Genomic DNA, 22,572 nt, shown 5'->3' on the forward strand with positions numbered 1-22,572 from the left:
TCTCTTGAGGCTGGCTGCCGACTTCGGATGTCCTTTAATGCCGTGAGGGAGTGCGCACCGTCACCTCTTTTCGTGATGCCTGAGCGGCGGGGGAGGATCTCCGAGGTTTGCAGGGCCTGCAATAGAGGAAGCCAGAAGTCCAGACAAGATCGCTTTCTTGATCCAGCGCGCTTGCGTCTACAGCTGTTCAGGCAAGTATTTGGGGACTTTTACTTGCCTTCCTGTCTAGTCTTGGTTTTTGCCCGGTTCCATTGTAACCGAAGGAGAGCATGATCACCTCTCACCGGAGGAATTAATTATTCCTGAAACCGGAGGAATTAATTATTCCTGATACCGGAGGAATTAATTATTCCTGACACCGGAAGAATTGAATATTCCTGAAACCGGAGGAATGGGTTATTCCTGAAACCGGAGGAATGAATTATTCCTGACACCGGAAGAATTGAATATTCCTGAAACCGGAGGAATGGGTTATTCCTGAAACCGGAGGAATGAATTATTCCTGACACCGGAAGAATTGAATATTCCTGAAACCGGAGGAATGGGTTATTCCTGAAACCGGAGGAATGAATTATTTCGGACTTGGAGGAATTGATTATTCCTCACCTGTTTCTCTTCTGTTCTGGGAGGGAAAAACTGGGAGCGGGGTTTCCTGCTGTGTGTGAATGAAGAGTGAATGGCTGTTACGTTTCTCTTGACTGACCGTAAGGCACCCACGCCTTGAACACGCCTAGTGTTTGAACGTCCGGCAGTCGGAGCTAGCAGCTTTGATTGATATCCCTTTGTGTCCCAGAACTGACTCCCCCAATTCCTATAGTCAGTTCTGTCCCTGTCATTCCCTCACCTACCTTGTCTGTCTACTGTACTTGTTGAAGCTAGTATAGCCAGGATGGGGGGAGGGTATGTTACCCCATCACATTTCATGGTCTGTTATTTCTCCACTTCCTGTAATGCTGGCCATCTGTCAGGGATGGTTTGATGGAGAGTTCCTGTATGGCAAGGGGTTGGACTGGATGACCTTGGTGGTCTCTTCCAACTCTACAATTCTGTGATTCTTCATGTGCTGAAGACATGAAGACCAGTTATGAGAGAGACTGGCAACAGTGATGCAAGTCTGCCTGAGGCAAGAGGAAGATTTAAAAACAAAAGCAAACAACAGACAGGGTTCTTAAGTTTTGTGATCTATGGCCCAATGAATGAGAACCTGAAGAAAAACAGAGACTGAGAAATAAAATGCTAGGAGTTTTAATTGTAAAACAAGACCCCTTTTGTCAACCTATTGGAAGAGATTAAAGTTTTTGTAATCCACTGAATAGCCCATATTTCTAAATGTTCCTGGATGCCCAGTGCCTTTGAAACAGAATTTGCCTAGAACTAGAAATTTGTGATGAAATTTGAAAATGCCTAGGTCCGTTTGCTCTGAGGACTGTGCTAAAATTTAAAAAGGAGCAAACAGAAGATAAATCCCAGGAGTGTGGGCAGAAGAAAGATTAAAAGCCTGGAGTGTTTAAAAGAAAAATGAAAAATGAGTGTTAGAGTAATTTAGAAACACCCAAATGGACTGTGTGTAACATGTAAGAAGAAAAATCACATTAAGGAAAGACCAGTTTGTGTGAAAAACACTCCTGTTAAAGAAAAATAGAATCCCAACTTGTGTGAGTTTAAAGGAAATAACAAGCTTCCACAGATTGAGTTGAAAGTCAAATGAGTTTTGCCATCCTAAAGTAACAAAGAAACTGAATACAGAGCATAACAAGAGTGCCATCTTAATGAAAAAGAGATGAAGTTACCATTGCAGAATACCAGAAAGATGCAACAAGGTTTACCCAGAAGTTTATCCTCTTGGGGCCTGATTGAAGAGATCAACTTCATTCTTAGCTGCATTTGATAAAGGAGCAGCAGCAGCAACAGCAATAAAGCCATGGAGAGACATCTTGCTAAGTTAGAAGAGTCTGAGAAGGATTACTAACAAAGAAAAGCATTTCCAGACTTTGAAGAGTTTTTCAGTTCCTGATGTACCTTTTTGCTTTTTGAATTTTGGTTGCTTATGAAAGCCTGATATTCAACAACTTTTGAGAGTGTTTGGGACTGTTTGGATTTTGAATTTTGATTTTTGGGAAAAGGACACTGTCTCGTCATTTTAGTATTTTTGAGCTTGGGAGGTTGTGATCCTGAGTGAGTTTTAAATGTTTTGCAACCAGACCTGAGATGTAAAAGCAAGTTTTGATGCCTGAGAAGATTTGGTAAACCAAATGGAATAAAGGATGTGCTAGAGGACATCACTACAGCTCCCATAATGAACCCCAACTGAGATGCCCAGACAGATGTTGGACACTGAAATCAAGCATGATGTCAACAAGCCTTCCTAGAAGCTGTGAAGAAAGGAAGTAAACCTATGATGCAAAGGATCCATGATGTCTTGTAAGAGAAAGATGAAAGCCCCAGAACGTTTTTGGAGCGCCTCCAGAATGCTTATTGTCAGTATAGCCCCCTGGATCCAGAAGAATAAGACAAGTAGTGGTCATGAGGCTCCAGATACCCGGAAGAAGTTGTGAAAGATTTGAAGAATGTCCCAGCCTTGGCAGACAGAGTTTATAGAGGGAAAAGCGAAGAAGCAAATGCAGGAAAAAGCAAGTTTTCTGGCCTAGCAGCACTGAACCAAGAGAAAGGAGGAGGACGACGTGTCCCATTGAACTGGAGAGGCCAGATGAGAGTATGTGGAATGATGATGCATGAAGACGAGGAAGAGGACGTGGATGCGGACAAAGAAGGAAAGCCATGAATTCAATGCTAGAGCTTCCCATTCTACCCCACTTCCCAGGATGTTCCTGCCATGGCAATGAGAGATGTGAAAGAAGAAGACTGAAGTGGAAAACAGAAAAGTCAGAGGGTTGACTTTGGAACCTAGAAGTTTGTTTTGGATCAACCACAAGTAAAAGACAAAAGCCACCTCAGAAGGTGTACCACTGATGCTGACTGCTCGCTTCAGGAAGCATGGCAGCTGAGCCCAGATTTAGGACTTTGTGTTCTGCTGAATGATGTAAAAACTGATGAACAATGTTTTGAAGACAAGGCTAGCAAAGCCAAAACCCAGATTTGCCAACAGAATAAAGATACCGTAGTCTTGGCAGACAGCTGAATTCAAGCTATTTGTAACCAACCTTTACCTGGAAACAAGAAGGAACTGTGAGTGTTCCTTGGAATGGCAAGGTACTGTCGAATATGGATTTGAAATCTTGCTTCCCTGGTCAGGCCACTGTATGACATGTTAAAAGGAAAACTGCCAGAGTCTGCACCTCTTTTGTGGACAGGCAGACAGCAAGAAGCATTAAGACAACTGAAGCAAGCCCTTGGTAGCCCACTTGTTTTAGGACTACCAGACATCAGTAGACTTTCCAACCATTCATAGATGAGAGAAAAAGAACAACCGTAGGAGTCCTGGTTCCTGGAATAAGCCTGTTACCTGTTTGAGTAAGAATATGGACCCCATGAGCCAAGGATAGCCAAGCTGTCTCAGAAGCATTATGGCTACCTCTCTTTTGCTGGAAGAAGCTATCAAACTTATTTATGGACAAACTGTTGAAGTTACTGCCTCACACTTAATTCAGACCCTGTTGGAAATTTAAAGGCCTAAATAGAAGACAAGGTTGAAATTGGAGAAATACCAAGCCCAGCTATGCAAGAAAACCCTGATGTCATCATTAAGGACTGGGCTGATGCCTAACTCAACCACACTGTTTCCCATTCCAGAAGGCCTATACATGAGTGTGAAGAAAATATGACTACTGTGTATTCCAGTTGACCTGACCTGAAGGATGTGCCATTGCATGGAAGCTTTACAGATGAAAGCAATAGTGTCATCAATGGAACTCGTCAGGCTGGATTCACCATTGTTTCAGAAGATAAGAATCAAACGACTTCTCATGGAGATCCCATGAAGAAAACTGAATTGATTGCTATGGCTATGGCCCTGTGATGGACTAAAGAAAAAAGGAATTGCTATGTATACAGATTCTAAGTATGTTTTTCTGACTCTTCAAGTGCATAAGAGTCTGTACAGAGAAAGAAGATTTCTTGCAGCTGAAGGAAAAGAAATCACACATGCAGATGAAGATAGAGAATTATTAGAAGCAGTATGGAAACCTGAAGTTTTATAGTAAAGTATAAGTACTTGCTTGGAGAAGAAATGTCCAAACAGACCAGGCTGCAAAGGGAGCAGCTATGAAGAAAATCACAGTCATCCCTGTGTTGGTAATAGATGTACCTGATTTTATGGATCTAGATTATGCCTGGGAAGAACAAGGAGAAGCTTCCATTTGAGGTTATTGGAAAAGCAAAAGGATGATACATCCTCCCAGATTCACGAGCATGGATGCCATCCCAACTTGGTCCAGAAGTTGTCATCTACGTGTACAGTCAGTGTCACTTAGGAGAAGAGACACTGAGATATTTGAATGAACTAACTTTATATGTTGACTGGCTCTCAAGTCTGTGTGGAGATGCCTCCAGAGGTTGTGTAATCAGAGCTAAGTCAAACCCCTGCAAGAGATTTGTGCCACAGCCCGAAGTTGTACTTGAAGAAAATGTGTCTGGAAACCAGAAGCAAGTGAATGTTGTCAATTGTCCTGTTACACATGAGACAACCACCTCTTCCCCTGACTGTAGAGACTTTGGGACAAAGGGGGGAGATAGCTCTTGAAAGACAACTTAGAGAGCTGAACCAGACTGTTTTAGAACTCAGCCAGTATATAGAACAAGTGCCATTGGGGATAACAACTCCTATTCATGGGCACAAGCCAGAAGATTTAGTTTGGATAAAGAGTTATAAAGAAGATGCCTTAGAAAAGCATGGAAAGTTCCATTCATGGTTTTACTAACCACCCCACTGTTTTAAAGCTTAAAGGAAATCCTGCTTGGATCCATCGGAGTGGAGCCAAACTGCTGCCACAGAGGGATGGACAGTTACCAAACCAGAGGGACCTAAAGATGACCCTGAGGAGGAAATGTCCATCAGTGGACGCGACGGGAGAAGCCTCCTCGAGACCGACAATCGAGTGAGCGAAATTCTGGTGGGTGCTGCAACCCCTCCCATGCCGGAGAGGAGGTGGTCACCACCCGAAGAGAATCCAGCCCTTTGAGATGCTTCAATTTCAGTTTAAATTGCCTACCTTGATGATTTTGTTCTTGTTGATTATGGTTATAATGTTGTTAGTGTTTTCCCCTTATTGTGAAAGTAAGACAAAACCAGACCCCTGCAGGTTCTGTGTCAAAACTGTCAGGACTGAAAACACAATTAGAAAAAGACACAATGTACTTTTTAAAACATAACAGACATAATTCTGACCTTTCTGAGTCTGTTATGACCCCAAGGAAAATCCTGTTCAATGGTATCTGCAGGCTTATCAAGCCCAAGCAGAAAGTGCCAGTTTTGCTAAAATAAAGATTCAGAGTCCTAATTCAAGAGTACAATAACCCTTGAACCTTGTGGGTTATTCAAACGGCCCACCGATTGTGGAGGGCTAGATTGGCAAAAGACTTATGTTCAAACTGATAAATATATCTGTCCTGAAAAGGGCATTGGTCATACCAAGTGTTTCTATTGGAGTTGTGTTGGATGGGCGACTTGGCAAACTCGTGGCCCCAGTGCTACCTTGGTCAAAGTCCCAGTCCAAACCAACTGTAAGGAATTCCAGTGTAATTATGTTAATTTCACCATTAACAATCCCCAGACATTTCTTTCAAGGTTTGGAAACCAGTTTGGTATAAGAAATGTGGAAAAGGTTCTGACCCCTTAGGTCTGTTTACCTTAAAACTTGTAAAATACACAGAGGAAGGACACTCAATTTCATGATCCTTCTTCACTGAACTCTGGGAAAAGATGAAAATACCGTTTGAAATCCCTGAAGTTGCTAAAAATTTGTTTGTTACCTTTGCTGAGACGATACCCGTTAACCAACTTTGGAATGAGTCTCTTAAGTTAAGGCTCAATCTCTCCCTCCCAAATAATAATGCTTGGGATGCTCCTAAAGGGTTGTATTGGATTTGTGAGAAATATGCATATTCCCAATTACCAGAACCGTGGGATGGTGCATGCACCCTAGGAGAAATTAGACCTTCGTTTTTCCTTATCCCCTTAAGGGATGGAGAGACACTGGGCCACCCCATATATAGCCGAAAAAGGAGAGCTCCACTTATTGGGAATTGGAAAGATGAAGAGTGGCCTCCTGAAAGAATAATTCAATATTATGGACCAGCCAGTTGGGCTGCAGATGGGGCTTATGGGTATCGCACCCCTATTTAGATGCTTAATTGTATAATCCGCTTGCAAGCTGTATTGGAAATAATCACTAATGAAACCGCCAGAGCCCTGAACACCCTTTCCAAAACCCAAACCCAGTTAAGAAATGCTGTATATCAAAACAGGTTGGCTCTTGACTATTTGTTAGTAGCAGAAGGAGGAGTTTGTGGAAAATTCTATCTCACAAACTGTTGTCTCAATATTGACGAAAATGGCAAAGTGATCGAGGAGATTACTAGTAAAATAGTCAAATTAGCCCATGTTCCGGTACAAACCTGGAAAGGATTTGAATGGGCTGAAGGACTGGGTTCATGGTTTGGCTGGATTGGAGGGTTCAGAGGCCTTATAGCAGCGGTAGCAGTGTGTTTGCTTTTGTGTATTATTCTGCCTTATATTCTACCCCTGTTGGTTAATTCTGTCAGGGGAATGATGGAAAACATAGCTGATAGAAAGCTGCAGACCAAATCATGGCGCTGCGAGAGAGATATGTTCCTGTTCTTGAATATGATAGTGATATCCCATAATCCCCAAAGTGGATGATGGGCTATCAAAGGGGGGAATGTTAGGGTTTGATAACCCCCCCTCTCTCTTGCTGCTCTTCCTTTGGCTGGGTCAGCCCCCCCTCTTCTACTCTTTACTTTCTCTCCCCACCTTCCCCTTTCTGAGTTTTGGCACGATGACAGTGCACCTGCAGAGTCAAGGCCAAGCTGACCCAGACAGGGAGGGAGATAAATCAGTCTTCGGTGATAAGACATAGAGTTTCATCCTCATTAAATGTTAAGAACACACTTTTTTAATTTGGGTTATTGAAAGTTCAGGAGGAGGGTGCCCGAAGTTTAAGCACTGTCTTCTGTATAAAAGGCTGCTCTATACTTTGTCCGGGGACACAGTTTGGTAGAAATGATTCCCCTGTGTTCATTTGCATGCAAAATAAAAAGCCATCTTGGATCATGGACTTAGTTTGTTTGTTTCTCTTGATTGGTACCTTTACACTTCCGAAGGTAGTCTCGACTTTCCACATGTGCCAGGACATTGTTCTACCCACCCTGGCCCCGAACCCAAACAACGAGACCGAGCGGACTCTCCATTCCCTCGATGTCAGGAGGGCTCTTGCCTTCTACCTGGACAGAACTGCAGCCTCTAGTCGGTCGGATAGTTTGTTCCAATGTTATTCGGAACCGAAAAGAGGATTGCTCGTCTCCCCCCAGAGATTGTCCAAATGGGTGGCGGCCACTATCCACCTCTGTTATGAGCTTTTGGGAAGGCCGTTTCCGACCAGGGTTCGGTCTCATTCTACCAGGGCGATAGCAGCATCCTCGGCCTTTTTGAATGGAATTCCCTTGGAGGATGTCTGCAAGGCTGCCGTTTGGTCCCAACCAATGACTTTTATTAAACATTACAGGTTGGATGTTAGGGCCAAACGAGATGCAGCATTTGGGAGAGCTGTATTGATCTCAGGGCTGCACTAATACCATGCAATTGAGGTTTCCCATGTGCCTGGCCTTCCTCAATTTCCCTGTTCATGACCATTGTTATGGGTTTATTTTCAGTATAACAGGGTTATGGGTACCTATTTGGCTTCACAGGTTTCAGGTACCTTATGCCTTACCTACTGGAAATTGCATGCCAGTCCTCAGTTATTGGTCAAGGCTCTTGTGGATGAATGACTGACACTAAGGTTGGGTTTCAGTGGTTTTATTGTTAATAAACCAGTTTTGTTTGAACAGTTTGTCTCAGGACACTCCCTCCGCCGCTTACTTAAGCTTGTCAGTCTAAACCCATTTGTATGATTCGCAGAGACCACGAAGAAGAAGGACAGGTTGCTTACCTGTAACAGTATTTCTTCAAGTGGTCATCTGCGAATGCATACAAATCCCACCCATACTCCCCTCTGTGTCCTGCTCTTGAATGGCTTATTCTCTTAGCGCCCACGCGGCGTAAAAATGCGGAACTGGGGAAAAGAGCGGGAAGCAGGGGCTTTATAGTGGGTGGGCGGGGTTACCGCCAAAAAGTTTATTTTTGTTGCAAAGTGTACTTTGCCCAGTGATTCTAAAAGTTCCGAACAGCACTGCGCAGGTGCAGTGAAACCCATTTGTATGTATTCGCAGATGACCACTTGAAGAAATACTGTTACAGGTAAGCAACCTGTCCTTCTCAAGAAGCCTTCATGCTTTTGCATCAGAAAAACTTTAGGTGGTATTGAGGTAAAACATCCCAATGCAGTCCCAATTTTATTTAAAAAAAATTTTTACCTTTGTTGGAGGTAGAAACCTCAAATAGCAAGGTCCCAGTCCATTGGCTTTAGGATTCCCCTGTTGTGGCTATAATGCGGTATTTTGAAATCCAGAAAACATCCAGCTTGCAGCATGTATATTGTGCATTTTGGTTGGCCCAATGAAGGTATCAAATGTGTTTTTTGATGTAATGGCAATAGTTGTGACATAAACAATTAGCAAAAATTAAAATTACACCTTACTTTAGGAAGAAAAGGAAGACACACTAGGGATCATATTGCTAACATGCATTAGGTAATGGCATGCATTAAAGAATTTCAAAAGAAAATCAACCTGTACTTTATCGATTATAGCAATAGATGTGATTGTGTTACTCATGAAAGATGGATTAGGCTTAGAGATAGGACATACAAAAATTCATAGAATCCTATACGGTTGACCCTCCACATTTGCAGCTTTGACTTTTGCAGATTTGATTATTTGGGGATTTGATTAATATGTTCTCTCTAGGAATCTCTAGGTCCTCCAGTGTGACTCTAGAGCCAACATTTGCCAGAGGTTGAGCTGAAATACCTAGAAATTCCTAGGGAGAACACTTCTCTAAGCCTTTGTTGGTCCTCCAGCACAGTTCTGTGACCAACTTATGGCAGGTGTTGACCACAGAGTTATGCTGTGGACCTAGAGATTCCTAATGAGGTCATAGAATCCTAGAGTTGGAAGAGACCACAAGGGCCATCCAGTCCAATCCCATTCTGCCATGCAGGAACTCTCAGTGAAAGCATACCTAACAGATGGTCATCCAGCCTCTGTTTAAAGACCTCCAAGGAGGGAGACTACACCACATTACGAGGTGAAATCTTTCAGGTTAAAAATTGTGGGTTTTTTATTTGCAATTTTCCCACTTACACAGGGGTCCTGTGTCCCTAATCCCAGCAAATGTTGGGGGCCCACTGTAATCCTAGAGCTGGAAGAGACCTTGGAGTGATCCAATCCAACCCTATTCTCCCAAGAGCTGGAAGAGACCTTAAGGGCCATCCATTGCAACCCCATTCTGCCAAAGTCACCCAGTGGGTTTCATGGCCAAGTTGGGAATTGAACTTGGGTCTCTAGAGTTGTAGGCCAACACTCAAACTACCCAGGAGGAAATAGGCTGAAGTCTCCCAGTGGGTCTGGGTCTCCTAGCTGCTGGTCGAGTATAGAATGTGCTTCCCTTCTGCTGTCCAGCAACTCACAGCTCAGAACAATACCTTTTGTTGCATTGGCTCACACAGCCAAAATGCAAGCTCAAAGAAGAGTGCTAAATTTCCTTACCTATAAACTGTTAGCTAGAAACAGGAAAACCTGTCAGTTTTGTTCTTATTGTGTTTCCCAATAGATTCTGCATTTTTTTTTTGTTTATTCAATTTATAGTCTGTCATTCTCCCATGAATTCCCGCAAGGCAGCTTACATTAAAGTAATACAAATACATAAAAAATATAAAAGCATAAAAGATTTAAAGCACAGTTTTAAAAGTACACCAATAAAAGAAGAATACAGTTCTGGTTCAAACCTTCATCCACTGCAAGCAGAATAGGGTTGCGTCCGTACTGCAGAAATAATCCAGTCTGACACCACTTTTAACTGCCACGGCTCAAAACTATGGAATTCTGGGAATTGTTGTTTGTTGTGGTTGCACCAGAGCTCCGCTCCCCAGCAATTTGTTTGTGTTTTTGTGTTCATTGTTCAAATGTATTCATTTTTAGGCATTTTTCTAAAGCCCCTTTTTCCCTTTTAAAAATGTATACATTTTAGTAAATTTTTGAAACATACATATGGATTGTCTGTTTTCTCCATCTCCAAACTGCATTGTAAGCATTACAAATTTGTTCATTTTTTAGGCAAAATATATTCTGTTTCATTGGCAATCTGGGGAAGTGCAAAATGAATGCTTCCATATGGAAATGTGAATTCAACAAATTTCTTTCCCTACTGTTAGCCAAGTAAGGACCATAGATTAATTCAAATGAATTTATTCACTATGTAGCCTTGTGTATACAATACTTCAGGGCCAACGGGAGCAGAGGATAATTCATATATTTCTTTGTGTGTATTGTGAATGTCCAAAAATAATCTATTTGCCTAGTTTGGGGCATAGAGTAGAAAATGTGGACAATTTAAATTAGATTGCAATTTCAGTTGCTAACATTCACTAATGTATTACACATCTTTAAATTTCCCTAGGAGCACTGTAGTGCCATATGGTGAATTATACATGTAAAAATTACTAAATGAAAATATTCTTGGGGTACCTGGCATTCTGGCTTTTCTCTTTCCCAACAAGCCATGGAAAGGCTCTAGGGTTTGTTGTTTTATGGGTTCTTCCTTTTGGCTTGTGGAAAAAGTGGGATGGACAACCTAGAGAGCCAGCTCTTGCCAGGTTCAGACAACATAATAAAGGAAGGATGGAGGATAATCTCTTCAGTCTGTAGCAGAGGAAAAATGTGCCATGCTGGTGGGTATCTTTGAATCTAATTTAACAGGATGGTGTTGAAGAAAGGCTGGAAAATGTGACAGGTTCTTTCCATAAGCAAGTGAGGTTCTTCCTGAACAACTTAAGACTCTGAGTCCTGGTCTGGGATAGTGTGAACAAGAACTCCTTTGAGAAGTCAGTTCCTTTCTCTCTGAATAAGAAAAAGATTTGTAACCGGATTCCATGGAGTCTCATGCTGGGGGCACAGGGCTCTGATAAATGGAACTGTATTGATTTTCAATACATTATAATGACCTAGAAGTGTGGTTTGGGGACAGCCCTCCAATGTCTCCTGGGTGACTAATGTGGCCTCCAAACGTATCCATCCCTGCTCTAAAATAACCAAATTCCACCTATGTCCAGCCTCATGCTCACATCAACTCTGCAAAATGGGAACAATCATACTAACTTTAATCTGGATTTTAGTTTCTGTAAGGATTGTGAAACTAATATAGGGAAAGGTTCTTTGCATGCTCAAAAACATTTCAAATAGATTGTTAATATAATAAGAAAAAATGCTGCAGTTAGTGAGCACAGCACTTGTTATCAGGGGAACTTGTCATTGACACCCACATACAGTACAGATTCCTATGCACAATCCAAACAGGCCTGAACCAATTATTTATGCTTAGATGATAACACCGGTGTTAGACAGCACTGAACTATTCACCCCCACATGGCATTCCAGTTTATAAGATTTGCCTCCATCCTCTGGCCCTGCTGTGAGAAGTAGTGAGGAAAGAATTTCACTATTGCTGTTTGGCTTGATGAGAAGGAACTTGCTTCTGCACAATATATATATTCCTTTGTTTAAACTCTGCAATGGCCTTCTTTGAACTCACCTAAAGAATGGAGACATACGCACACATACAACATGATGGCTTCCAAGGGAATTCCTTCTGTGGCATTATGGGTCCACCATTGTAGAATGGGATTTTTCAAAAAAATTGTAAAATAGCTGCTGCCTCCATGAAACATCATTACATCCAATTTTAAAATCATAGAATCATAGAGTTGGAAGAGACCGCAAGGGCCATCCAGTCCAACTCCCTGCCACGCAGGAAATCTCAATCAAAGCATGCCTGACAGATGGCCATCCACCTCTGAAGACCTCTAAGGAAGGAGACTCCACGACACTCTGAGGGAGTTTGTTCCACTGTGGAACAGCCCTTACTGTCAGGAAGTTCCTCCTAATGTTTATGTGAATCTCTTTTCCTGTAGCTTGCATCCATTGCTCCGGGTCCTAGTCTCTGGAGCAGCAGAAAACAAGCTGGCTCCCTCCTCAACATGGCATCCCTTTAAGTATTTAAACAAGGCTATCATATCACCTCTTATAAGTCTTACAGCATGCCCATCCTCTTCTTCTGTGGTCAGTCCATTGCTCTATTCCTCCTTGATGTGACCTGATGAAGGGACCTCCATTTACTCTTCCCCACACCATCACTGCAGACACCTCCCAGGTGAGAGAAGGAGCTCATTGTGGCCAATTTAAGGCCCTCATAATGTTACAGTGTAAATTCTAGGATCTAGAGGTTGTAAGAATAGGCTTTAGTAGCAAAATGTCTGTAGTACTATGTTTCACATTTAATACGTATTTGCAAAAGATGGTCCAAAGACAGGCTAAGGAACAGTTGCATAGGTTGAACATGGCTTATTGTTGGTAAGTAATAGTGATCTGGAAAAATGGAATACTTGGAAGAGGGAAAGGCACCAGTACACTGTAACTGTGTTCACACTGCATGCACATAGGTTCAAATGTTACTGAGAATCTCTGTACTTGTGGCATTTCTTCATTTATACCCAAGTACAGGGATCTTTGAAATTTATAGTAGAGTCAGCCTGTCATATCCAAGGATTCTTTATCCAGGGATTCAACTATTCATGGCCTGAAAGTATTCCATATATATATATATTCCAAAAAAGCAAAGCTTGATTTAGCCATCTTATATAAAGCACACCATTTTACTATGCCATTGTAGTTAATGGGACTTGAGCATCCACAGATTTTGGTACCCACAGGGGGTCCTCAAACCAAACTCCAGCAGATACCAAGGGCCCACTGTACAGCTTTATCTGGGTAGAAAGAAGATATATATGTCTGGGTGAATTAATTAACACTTTATGCTAGCTGTTACATATAGACTTCTATAGCAGCTTGCAGGGAGCACAATGCTTTATTGTTTCTAAGAAGCTGCAGCAGGAAATTCTGAGGAGGCTATTTTAGGAGTGTGCCTCCTCTGAACAAATCTTGCCAAGAAAACCCAATGAGAGGCTCGCCATAAGTCGGAAACAACTTCAAGGCACACAACAATAAAAGTGGGGCAGCCCTGGGGAAAAGTGGAAGGTGTGAGGAAAGAGGAAAGAGCACACAAGAGTTACTAGATTGAGAACTGGAAAGGTATCCTGTCCCCTTACATGGTTATCTGGAAGAGAGGATTTCAGCAGGTGTTGCTTTTCATGCAACAAACAACTCCTGCACACACATTAAAGGGACAGGATACCTCTCCAGTTCTTACTCTAGCGGTCCAAGAAAGCACAGATAGAATAACAAGCATTAACTAGAGAAATAAGTATAGAGTCATAGCACTGTAGCTAAAACCCTCCTCAAAGCTTTCATCCACCAGCAGCACAGAGGTCAGACAGTGACAAGATGAAGCCAAAACAGTGTCAGGCCCAAGACATTAGTGGATACCTTATTCATTAGATTGCAACATGTTCTCCTTTGGAGGTTTTTAAACAAGGGCTGGATGGCCATCGGTCAGGGGTGCTTATATGGTGTGTTATTGCATGGCAAGGGATTGGATTGGATGGCCCTTGGAGTCTCTTCAAACCCTAGGATTCAATTTTTGATTTTGTTTTGAGACTTCAATTTGTAATTAATTAAACTGATCCATTTGTTTTCTTCCCCCATTCTTAAGAAGTAGATAGATGAATATCAGCAAATATTATTGACATTCATTAGCATTTTTATTCCACCTTAAGAAAAATTCATAACCCTGATGTTGGTGGATAGATGGTACTGCTCTGCACAACTGAACTACCTCTGTTTGTGATTGTGTGGGTGGAAGGAGTAGGTTTCCCACAGAGCCTAATCCTATGCATAAATATTCTATTCTATTCCATGTTTTTGTTTCTGGAACTGGGTCAATGCATGAGCCAAGATGTTCACGTAATGTTAATGAGAAATATTGCATACTGTACTTGTACAGAAAGTCAACATATCTGATCTCATCTGTAACAAGACCTTAACTACTCTTAAGCAAAAGTTGGGTTAGATATATGTATGTGTGGGTAGGTGGTGTCTATGTCAGGGGTGGGCAAAGTGCAAGCTGCTTTTCATATTCAGCACCTGGGGTTAAAAATATTTTTTGCAGGTTTTTTGTTCTAGAATGATTCCAAATACACTATTTTAAAAAATGGTCCAAAACTCTGGTAGTGTATCTGGAGGCCATTTCCATCATCTTTGGAGCTTCACTTGGACCCCCAGAAGTGAAAAATAATTTTTGCCAATTTTTTCTCCCAAACCTTTTGTTTTTTGCTCCCAAATGTCTATTGGGGGGTATTGATTAAAATTTAGATCCAGGGGACCCCTCCCCCCCCCTTTTTTTAAACTTAAAAAATTGTGAAATTCCCCATAGCTCCTCCAGGTGTTTCAGAACTTCTTTCTTTCTTTCTTTCTTTCTTTCCTTCCTTCCTTCCTTCTTTCTGTCTTTCTTTCTTTCTTTCTTTTGTTATTTCTTTCCAGGGCAAGTGTAGTATCCCCCTGGTACATGTAAATGTGTATCTGTGCTGGAAGATATTCTGTCTCTGCAGCCTCTTGATATCTTTTTGTTATATTAGGATTATAAAGTGTTTTTGTCAGGGAGTCTGTAGCATGCCTCTCTTATCAACTTAGAATTTGGAACTAGAATTATCTTTGTTTTTTAAATGTTTATTATTACCACAAAAGTACAATACAACTGCATTAGTAAAAGCAAGACCAAAAAAGCTGAAACGAAAGCTTCATTGTTATGAAAGCATAGAATGAGACTGCAGTGCAGGTGAGGCACATAAAGTAAGACTGATATTCAATATTTAAAATGTAACCATTCTTGATGTTGGTCAAATGCTGCTCTAATAATGGAAACTGTGGCCCCAGACAGCCAAAATAAAGTTGCTTCGGGTCACTTTGGAGGTATGCTGTTTAAATGATGCATGTGTCCTAAGTGTCCGGAGGAAGCTGCACCAAAGCTGTGCTCCAGTCCTTTATTTTGGCCTGTCTGTATGGGGCCTATGTCTCTGATGGTCCTCCCAGACTCTCCATGTTCATTAATATATATTGAATAAAAGGCAACAAAAGTTTCCCAGAACACTTCCAAGTCTCCTGTTCTGGATGTATGCATTACTTTTTCCATTAAGGTTATGTGCCACACCTTACTCCAACAGCTCATAATTTTTAGGTTTTTAAAGTCTTTCCATTTACCAGCAATGTCTTAGTGAGCTGCAGCCATAATAAGTAAAATCAATTTTTTATGCATTATTAGTTTTCCACCTTTAAATTGTGCAAGCATGACTTTATTATTTAGTCTAGGCCCTGTTTTGGACGATTTGTGAGTTTAGACTATGAAATGGTATATGCAAAAGGGATTGGCACTCGATGGGGTGGAAATAGTTGCAAAAGCTGTTCAAGCAAGAATAAATCCTAATATTCCATTTTATATTACCTCATCAATGTTGCCTCCAGATTTGTAGTTTTGTCTCTTTAAAAGCATTCCAGTCCAATTACAAAATCTGAGAACAATGTTTTTTCTTTGCACTCATGTCCATAGGGAGGTTCTTGTGCTTTGGAAATCATGGGCTCACCCATTGTGAGCTTGTAGCTTTGGATTCACTGGCTGCCCAACCTCCTGGAGACTTGAGATCAGATTGAATGAGCATGTCCTTTTTAATTCCCAGGAGTATATTTTGCAGCTGTCTTGTTGAAGAATATCTAAGGCGGGTGGAGTTTTGCATTTGAGTGGTCTTCAAAACTAGAACAGGGTGGAGAGAAAAATTCTGACATGCGGGAAAAATGTTGTCAGCATTGGACTTTTAATACAGATGCTTTATGAGGTGCTTAAGCAAATGGGCTCAAAGTCATTCCTTTCCATTCATTCAAACTGTTATACAGAGGATTGTACATTACTACCAGTCAGCTTCCTAGCATGGTGAAAAATAGATGGCTCACAGCATTTGAGGTCCCTCGACATTTTGAATGGGGTTGGGATGAAGGACCCCTGTGAATGTGGAAAAACCACAAATAAAAAAACCACATTATTATTTTTAGCTGAGAGAACATTTCTCTAGGAATCTCCAGGTCCTCCAGTGCAACTAAATGGTCAGAAGTTGATGATAGAATCATGTTGGAGGACCTACAAATGCCTAGAGAAGTGTTTGCCCCAGGAGCTTCAAGGTTCTCCAGCACAACTCTATGGTCAACTTCCAGCAAAATTGCGCTGGAGGACATAGAAATTCCTAGAAAGAACATATTAATCAAAACCGCAAATAATCAAATCTGCAAAGGTCAAAGCCACAAATGCGAGGGCCAACTGTATAGCCATGTTCACAGCAGCACAGACCTGCATGTTAAAGTACAAGACACAATTAAAACCCATAAATCCACAGTTAAAATACAATGCTATAAAATCATTAAAGTTCACTCATAAGCATTCATATACACATTAAAAGTAATGATTGAAAATTGACTGGCTAGACCTGCTGGAAACTAATCAGAAGCCAGTGGAGAAATTTTAAGACTGGTGTAATATTGTTACTCCTAGATATACTTGTAATCAGTCTGGCTGCCCTATTCTGAACCAGTTGGAGTTTCCAGACTTGGTACAAAGGTAGCCCAGGGTATAGTGCATTGCAGCAGTCATGGGGTTACCATCATGTGTGCTACCATCTTTTGTTGTTATTTTTGTGGTTGTTGCCACCTTTGAATAAGGAATCTCAACCCATGGTGACCCTATGGATGAGACATCTCCAATCACCCTTGTCCTTCACTGCTTTGCTCAGGTCCTGTAAACTCATACCTTTGGTCTCCTTAATAGAATCCATCCATCTAACATGTGGCCTTCCTCTCTTTCTACTTCCCTCCACCTCCCATCATTATTGTTTTTTCTAATGAGCCCTCTCTTCTTATGATATGGCCAAAGTATGACAATCTTAAATTTTGTCATTTTGGCTTCCAGGGAGATTTCTGTCTTGATCTGCTCTAGGACCCACTTATTTGTCTTTTTGGCCATCCATTATATCCTCAGTGCTCTTCTCCAGCACCACATCTCAAATGCATTGATTTCCTTCCTATCTTGTTTCTCAACTGTCCAGCTCTCGTATCCATACATGGTAATAGGGATTTCAATAGCTTGTATGATTCTAACTTTTGTGCTCAGTTGTGTATCTTTGCATTATAGGATCTTTTCCACTCTTTTCATTGCCACCCTCCCCATTCTTAATCTTCTTCTGATTTCCTGGCTGCAGTCTACATTCCTACCAGTGTTTGATCCCAGGTATGAGAACTCTTTTAGTATTCCTATTTCTTCATTGTCTAGGTTGAATTTATGTACCGTAGATTCTCTGTTGTCATTATTTTTGTTTCCTTTATCTTCAACAGTAAGCCTGCCTTTGCACTTTCTTCCTTGATCCTCCTTAGTAGTTGTTCAGGATCTGGGAGGTTTTCTGCTAGTATTATGGTGTCATCTGTGTATCTTAGATTATTGATATTCCTTCCTCCTATTTTCACTCCTTCTTCTTCTGTGTCCAAGCCTGCTTTTCTTACAATACATTCCACCATCTTTAGGTCCTCCAATTCTAGGAAGGGGCACTGTAGTGGGCACTGTAATACTCAGTATTTTCAGTTGACAGAAATGCCTAGAATTACTAGAATTCAGCTTCTAGTAATTCCACTCAGACACAGAAATGTGTTTGGAGAACAAAGGCCAACTTTTCTACTCTTGCTCCTGCCTCCAGCCAGCATTTCATGCCTACTTCTTATTCTGCAAACCTGCAAAAATAAGGTCTTAGTAAAAGCTTAGGTTTTTATTTTATGTATATGCTCTTATATATTAGGTTTTATATTTCATATTTTATATAATTACATTTATATTTATATTTTACTCGTGCTTGTGTGTGTATGTATTTTATGTATGTAAATGAATTTTGGAATATGGTCATTGACTGCAATTAAAATATTGATTGATTGCAGTAAATCTGGGCCTGTTAGGTGGGGTTCATATGCTGCTCCAATAACAAACCAAGCAAGGGGAAAATCCACCTGCACAGATTCCCACATAGCAGGGCAAACTCAATGTCAGGGTAAGGGGCTCCAGCCTAGAAGAGCAATCTGCTGAATGCCACTTTTCCAAACACAGCACACAGGGATCTTTTTGCAAGAAGGAACATTCAGTTCTGATTGTGAAAAAGCAACAACCCAGACAGACCCAGGCTCACCACTTCAGTAAAAACCAGGCCTCAGCTTCAATTGGAAAAAGCTGTTCTTCTGAGACAAGAATTCATTTGCATACATAGCTTTGGAATGCAGTTGAACTTTCCAGGCCTATACCATTCAAATAATGTCTCCTGCACACCAGGTTATTCTATTTAACCATTTAAACATTGGTTCTTTGTCGTGCCTGTCTGCAGTTCCCAGAATTCCATAGCATTCAGCCATGGCAGTTAAAGTGGGGTCAAACCTGATTATTTCTGCAGTGCAGATGCAGCCTAAGTCTCCCCCAAAATAGGCAGACAAACAACATCCTTGACTCCAAGCTGAAGAGAATGCAGTTTGTAAGAAACTGGCTAGAATGATGGCTTCTTCTCACCCTCTGATTGCTGAATGTTCAGTTACTTTATGAATAAGGAACAGATGACAAGGAACAGTTCTGGATTCCCTTCTATGGTAGAAAAGCAGCACTGTGACCATATACATCTGTTAAGAATGTATGTTATTCACAAATTGCATCTTCATTTATTGCATCACTTTTCATTTTAAAATTAATCCTTTTTTTTTTTTGAGGCAGGGGGGGGGCTAAAATAAGTAGCAACACTCCATTATTTGAATATATCTAAGGCTAAATAATGTTCTATAAACCACTGTTACTTCAACAATCCATATATTCTGTATATTGGTAGGTTTCTTCAGAAAATAAAATAGCTATGTGATCCATTTTGATGTTATTATACAGTGGGTCCTTGGTATCCGCTGTGGTTTGGCTCCAGGATTTCCCTGGGATAACAAAATCCATGGATGCTTAAGTCCCATTAAATACAATACATTACAATTCATTACATTAAATACATAGTAAAATGGTGTCTCTTATATAAAATGGCAAAATGAAGGTTTGCTTTTTGGAATTTATACGTTTTAAAAATATTTTCAAACCATGGATGCTTGGCTCCGTGGATACAGAGGGCTGACTGAATGTGTGTGTCTATGCATGTGTATATATACTGGTACATATATTCAGTAGGAGAGCCTAATCCTTTTACATAAAATGTATTGGTCACTCTCATTGTGGAAAAGAAAAGGGAACTGCCTATCCCAGTCTAGGTGGAGTGGCCCCATTCACTGCATCTTGTTTCAAAAAATCTTAATATGACTGCTGCAAAAAGTCTACATTAAAACAATCCCAGCTGGTGCATAGTGTCAGAGGTAGGCTTGTCATATTGAAAACTGGAGAGGGCTCAGCAGTGTTCTTTGCTACTTGGTTGTGTGACAAAGAACAGCTGCTGAGATTGCCTTTACAGCACAACCATTGAAGATATAGGAACCTGCTCTAGTTTTCACTCTGGCAGTCCTTGTCAAAATACCTATTCAGGCTTGACAAGCCACTTAAGTCCAGTGGGAAACATTCAGAGGGTATAATTTTGAGGGTCTATCTTCTTCCCAAATACAATCAAAGTACCTAAACTTTGTCTGTTTGTCTTATTTGTTTGATTTTAGGGTTCCCAGTTCAGTATCATCCCAAACCAAAACCAGAGACCTAAAGATAGTTCCTAGTAATGACATTAAACATTATGCATAAAGTACCAATTATAGTTGAACACAACTTGTCATTCACATAATTTTCATTTTTGGAAATTAAGACAGAAATCTTAGCTAAGGGGCTGCTCCCAGATCAAGGTAAAATGTGAAGATTGCTCCTTCTTACTTACCTGAAGGGAGATGGGGTAAGGACTAGCCTACTTGCTTCTAGCTAGAAAGATGATGATGATGATGATGATGACAACGATAGGATTCAGATTCTATCATCTATCAGATGATAGGATTCAGAGCAGAGTGGAGGGTAAGTCCTGGTGCCATAATGACTGTATACATGGATTCCTCTGAAAAACTTGGCAAAATTAAACTCATAATGAAGAATATTATTGAACTGTGAACAGATCTGTGAAAGTAATTGTTGGTGTTTTCAATATCTGCAGATATGCACGTTAATATTGAGAAAAATTCTGTGGATTTTTGCAACATGGGGAAACAGAAGATGTTCTGGTGCCTAAATTGCATTTTTATATACTTACCATGTATGTAAAAGCACTCAAGTGCTACAGCCCAGAATATAAAGAAAAAACATCAAAAGCCATAGCTTATGTCTGTCTCTTTTTCTTTTTGAATGATGGTAGTTTTTCAACAACATGTTTTTTCTTTATACCTTATAGGAAGAACCAGTAAGCAAATCCAAAATCTGTGCCAATGTTTTTTGTGGAGCTGGCCGGGAGTGTGCTGTGACCGAGAAGAGTGAGCCAACCTGTCTGTGCATTGAGGTAAGGCATGGGTCAGCCCTTCAGGAGCAAGACCCCTCAGACCATTGGGGTCAAGGGCTGGCATGGGAAATCCTGAGCAGCTCTCCCACCATGTCCATAGTCGCTTTTTTTTGGCAACCTTTTAGGTTTTACTCAATAATGCACCTTCATTTCCTTCTCTTAGCTCAGAGCCCAACTCATTTTGTTAACATAATCCTTCCACTGTGGCAATATTGGTTGAGTGTATCTTATGACAATTTGCTCTTCCCTTCTCATTATAAGAGGTAGCAGTGTAAAGCAGTTTTGTGTATGTGTCCTCTAATGGCAGGAATCAACCTCAGTTGCCAATTTAGTTCCTTCCTAGCTCCATTCCCGGATAAGTTTCTGACTCTTGTCTGACAAAAGCAGTTTTTTAATCGTGCCTTAACATCTGTCGTTGTTGTTGTTCTATTTAGGCTATTTATTTATATCCTACATTCCTCCTGGTACAGTGATTCAAGGCGGCTAACAAAATTTAAAACTGTCTAAGGCCTGCTACAGACTGCCAAAATAAAGCTGCTTCGGGACTTTTTGGAGGTATGCTATTTAAATGATGCATGTACCCTAAGAATCCGGAAGCTGCACCAAAGCTGCACTCCAGTGCTTAGGAATGGAGTATGGCTTTGGCGCAACCTCTGGACTCTTAGGACCCATGCATCATTTAAATAGCATATCTCCAAAGAGACCCAAAGCAGCTTTATTTTGGCAGTCTGTAACAGGCCTAAGCTAAAACAGTATGAAACATTAAAAATACAAAGTTTAAAAAACAATTAAACAGTTTGAACGATTAAAACATTACTTTATTAAAATTGAAAACTCTTTAATACAAAAACAAAACAGCATCCATGTCCATATGCGAACGCCTGGCAGTATAAAAATGTTTTTATCTGCCATCAAAAAGAAAACATAGATGGAGCCATTCTGGCCTCCCTAGGGAGAGAGTTCCAGAGCTTGGGAGCAGCCATGGAGAAGGCCCTCTCTCTAGTTCCCACCAAACATGCCTGAGAGGGTAGTGGGACAGAGGGAAGGGCCTCTCCAAATGATCTCAACGCTCTAGTGGGCTCATACAGGGAGATGTGGTCCTTCAAATAACCTGGACCCAAGCCATTAAGGGTTTTATAGGTCAAACCCAGCACTTTGAATTGTGCCCGGAAACGGACTAGCAGCCAATGGAGCTGTTGCAACAAGGGAGTTGTATGTTCCCTGTAGCCAGCCCCAGTTAACAGCTTTCACAGGGTCCCACTTTCACAGGGTGCTGTGTCCCTAATCCCAGCAAATGTAGAGGGCCTACTTATCTTGCATTCAACATACTCAACAGCCTCTAAAGCACCCCACCACCAGCCATTGTATACTTAGTGTAGAGCGAGGAGGATTACAGATGTGCCTGGCTGTGTCATTACAGCCAGATGCAAAATGATTACAGCAGTGCTAAGACCTCCAAAGGACCACTCTGGCTCTCAGCACTGATGCCATAATTTTGTGTTTGGCTATGTGGACATAGCCAGATGCTTCTCTCATTCTGTTGACTCCCTACAAAGTATGAAATGACTGGGCTTCAGAGGCTGGCAGGGGGTGTTTGGTGCTGCAGAAGGAGGAAAGGAATTATTATTATTATTATTATTATTATTATTATTTACATTTCCCACCTCTCCCTGTGGATTGAGGCGGGATTACAACAGAGATTAAAATACAATAAAACAGTGAAAGTTTACATCAACCCACAAACCCTCCC

The 22,572-nt window shown here is 41.1% G+C and overlaps 1 protein-coding gene across 1 annotated transcript in view; it reads left to right on the top strand.

Annotated features, from left to right (window-relative positions):
* The window catches only part of LOC149323137 (follistatin-related protein 1-like), a 65,493-nt gene that overhangs the window by 14,342 nt on the left and 28,579 nt on the right, over positions 1 to 22,572 (top strand). The window contains exon 3 of the mRNA XM_089487789.1: positions 20,718 to 20,822. Within this exon, the coding sequence (XP_089343915.1) occupies positions 20,718 to 20,822 (105 nt within the window). The remainder of the gene's footprint in view (positions 1 to 20,717; positions 20,823 to 22,572) is intronic.

This window comes from Sceloporus occidentalis, unplaced genomic scaffold (genome assembly GCF_023333645.1).
Source record: "Sceloporus occidentalis isolate IW3139 unplaced genomic scaffold, rSceOcc1.0.p SCAF_1, whole genome shotgun sequence".
Classification (NCBI taxonomy): Eukaryota; Metazoa; Chordata; class Lepidosauria; order Squamata; family Phrynosomatidae; genus Sceloporus; species Sceloporus occidentalis.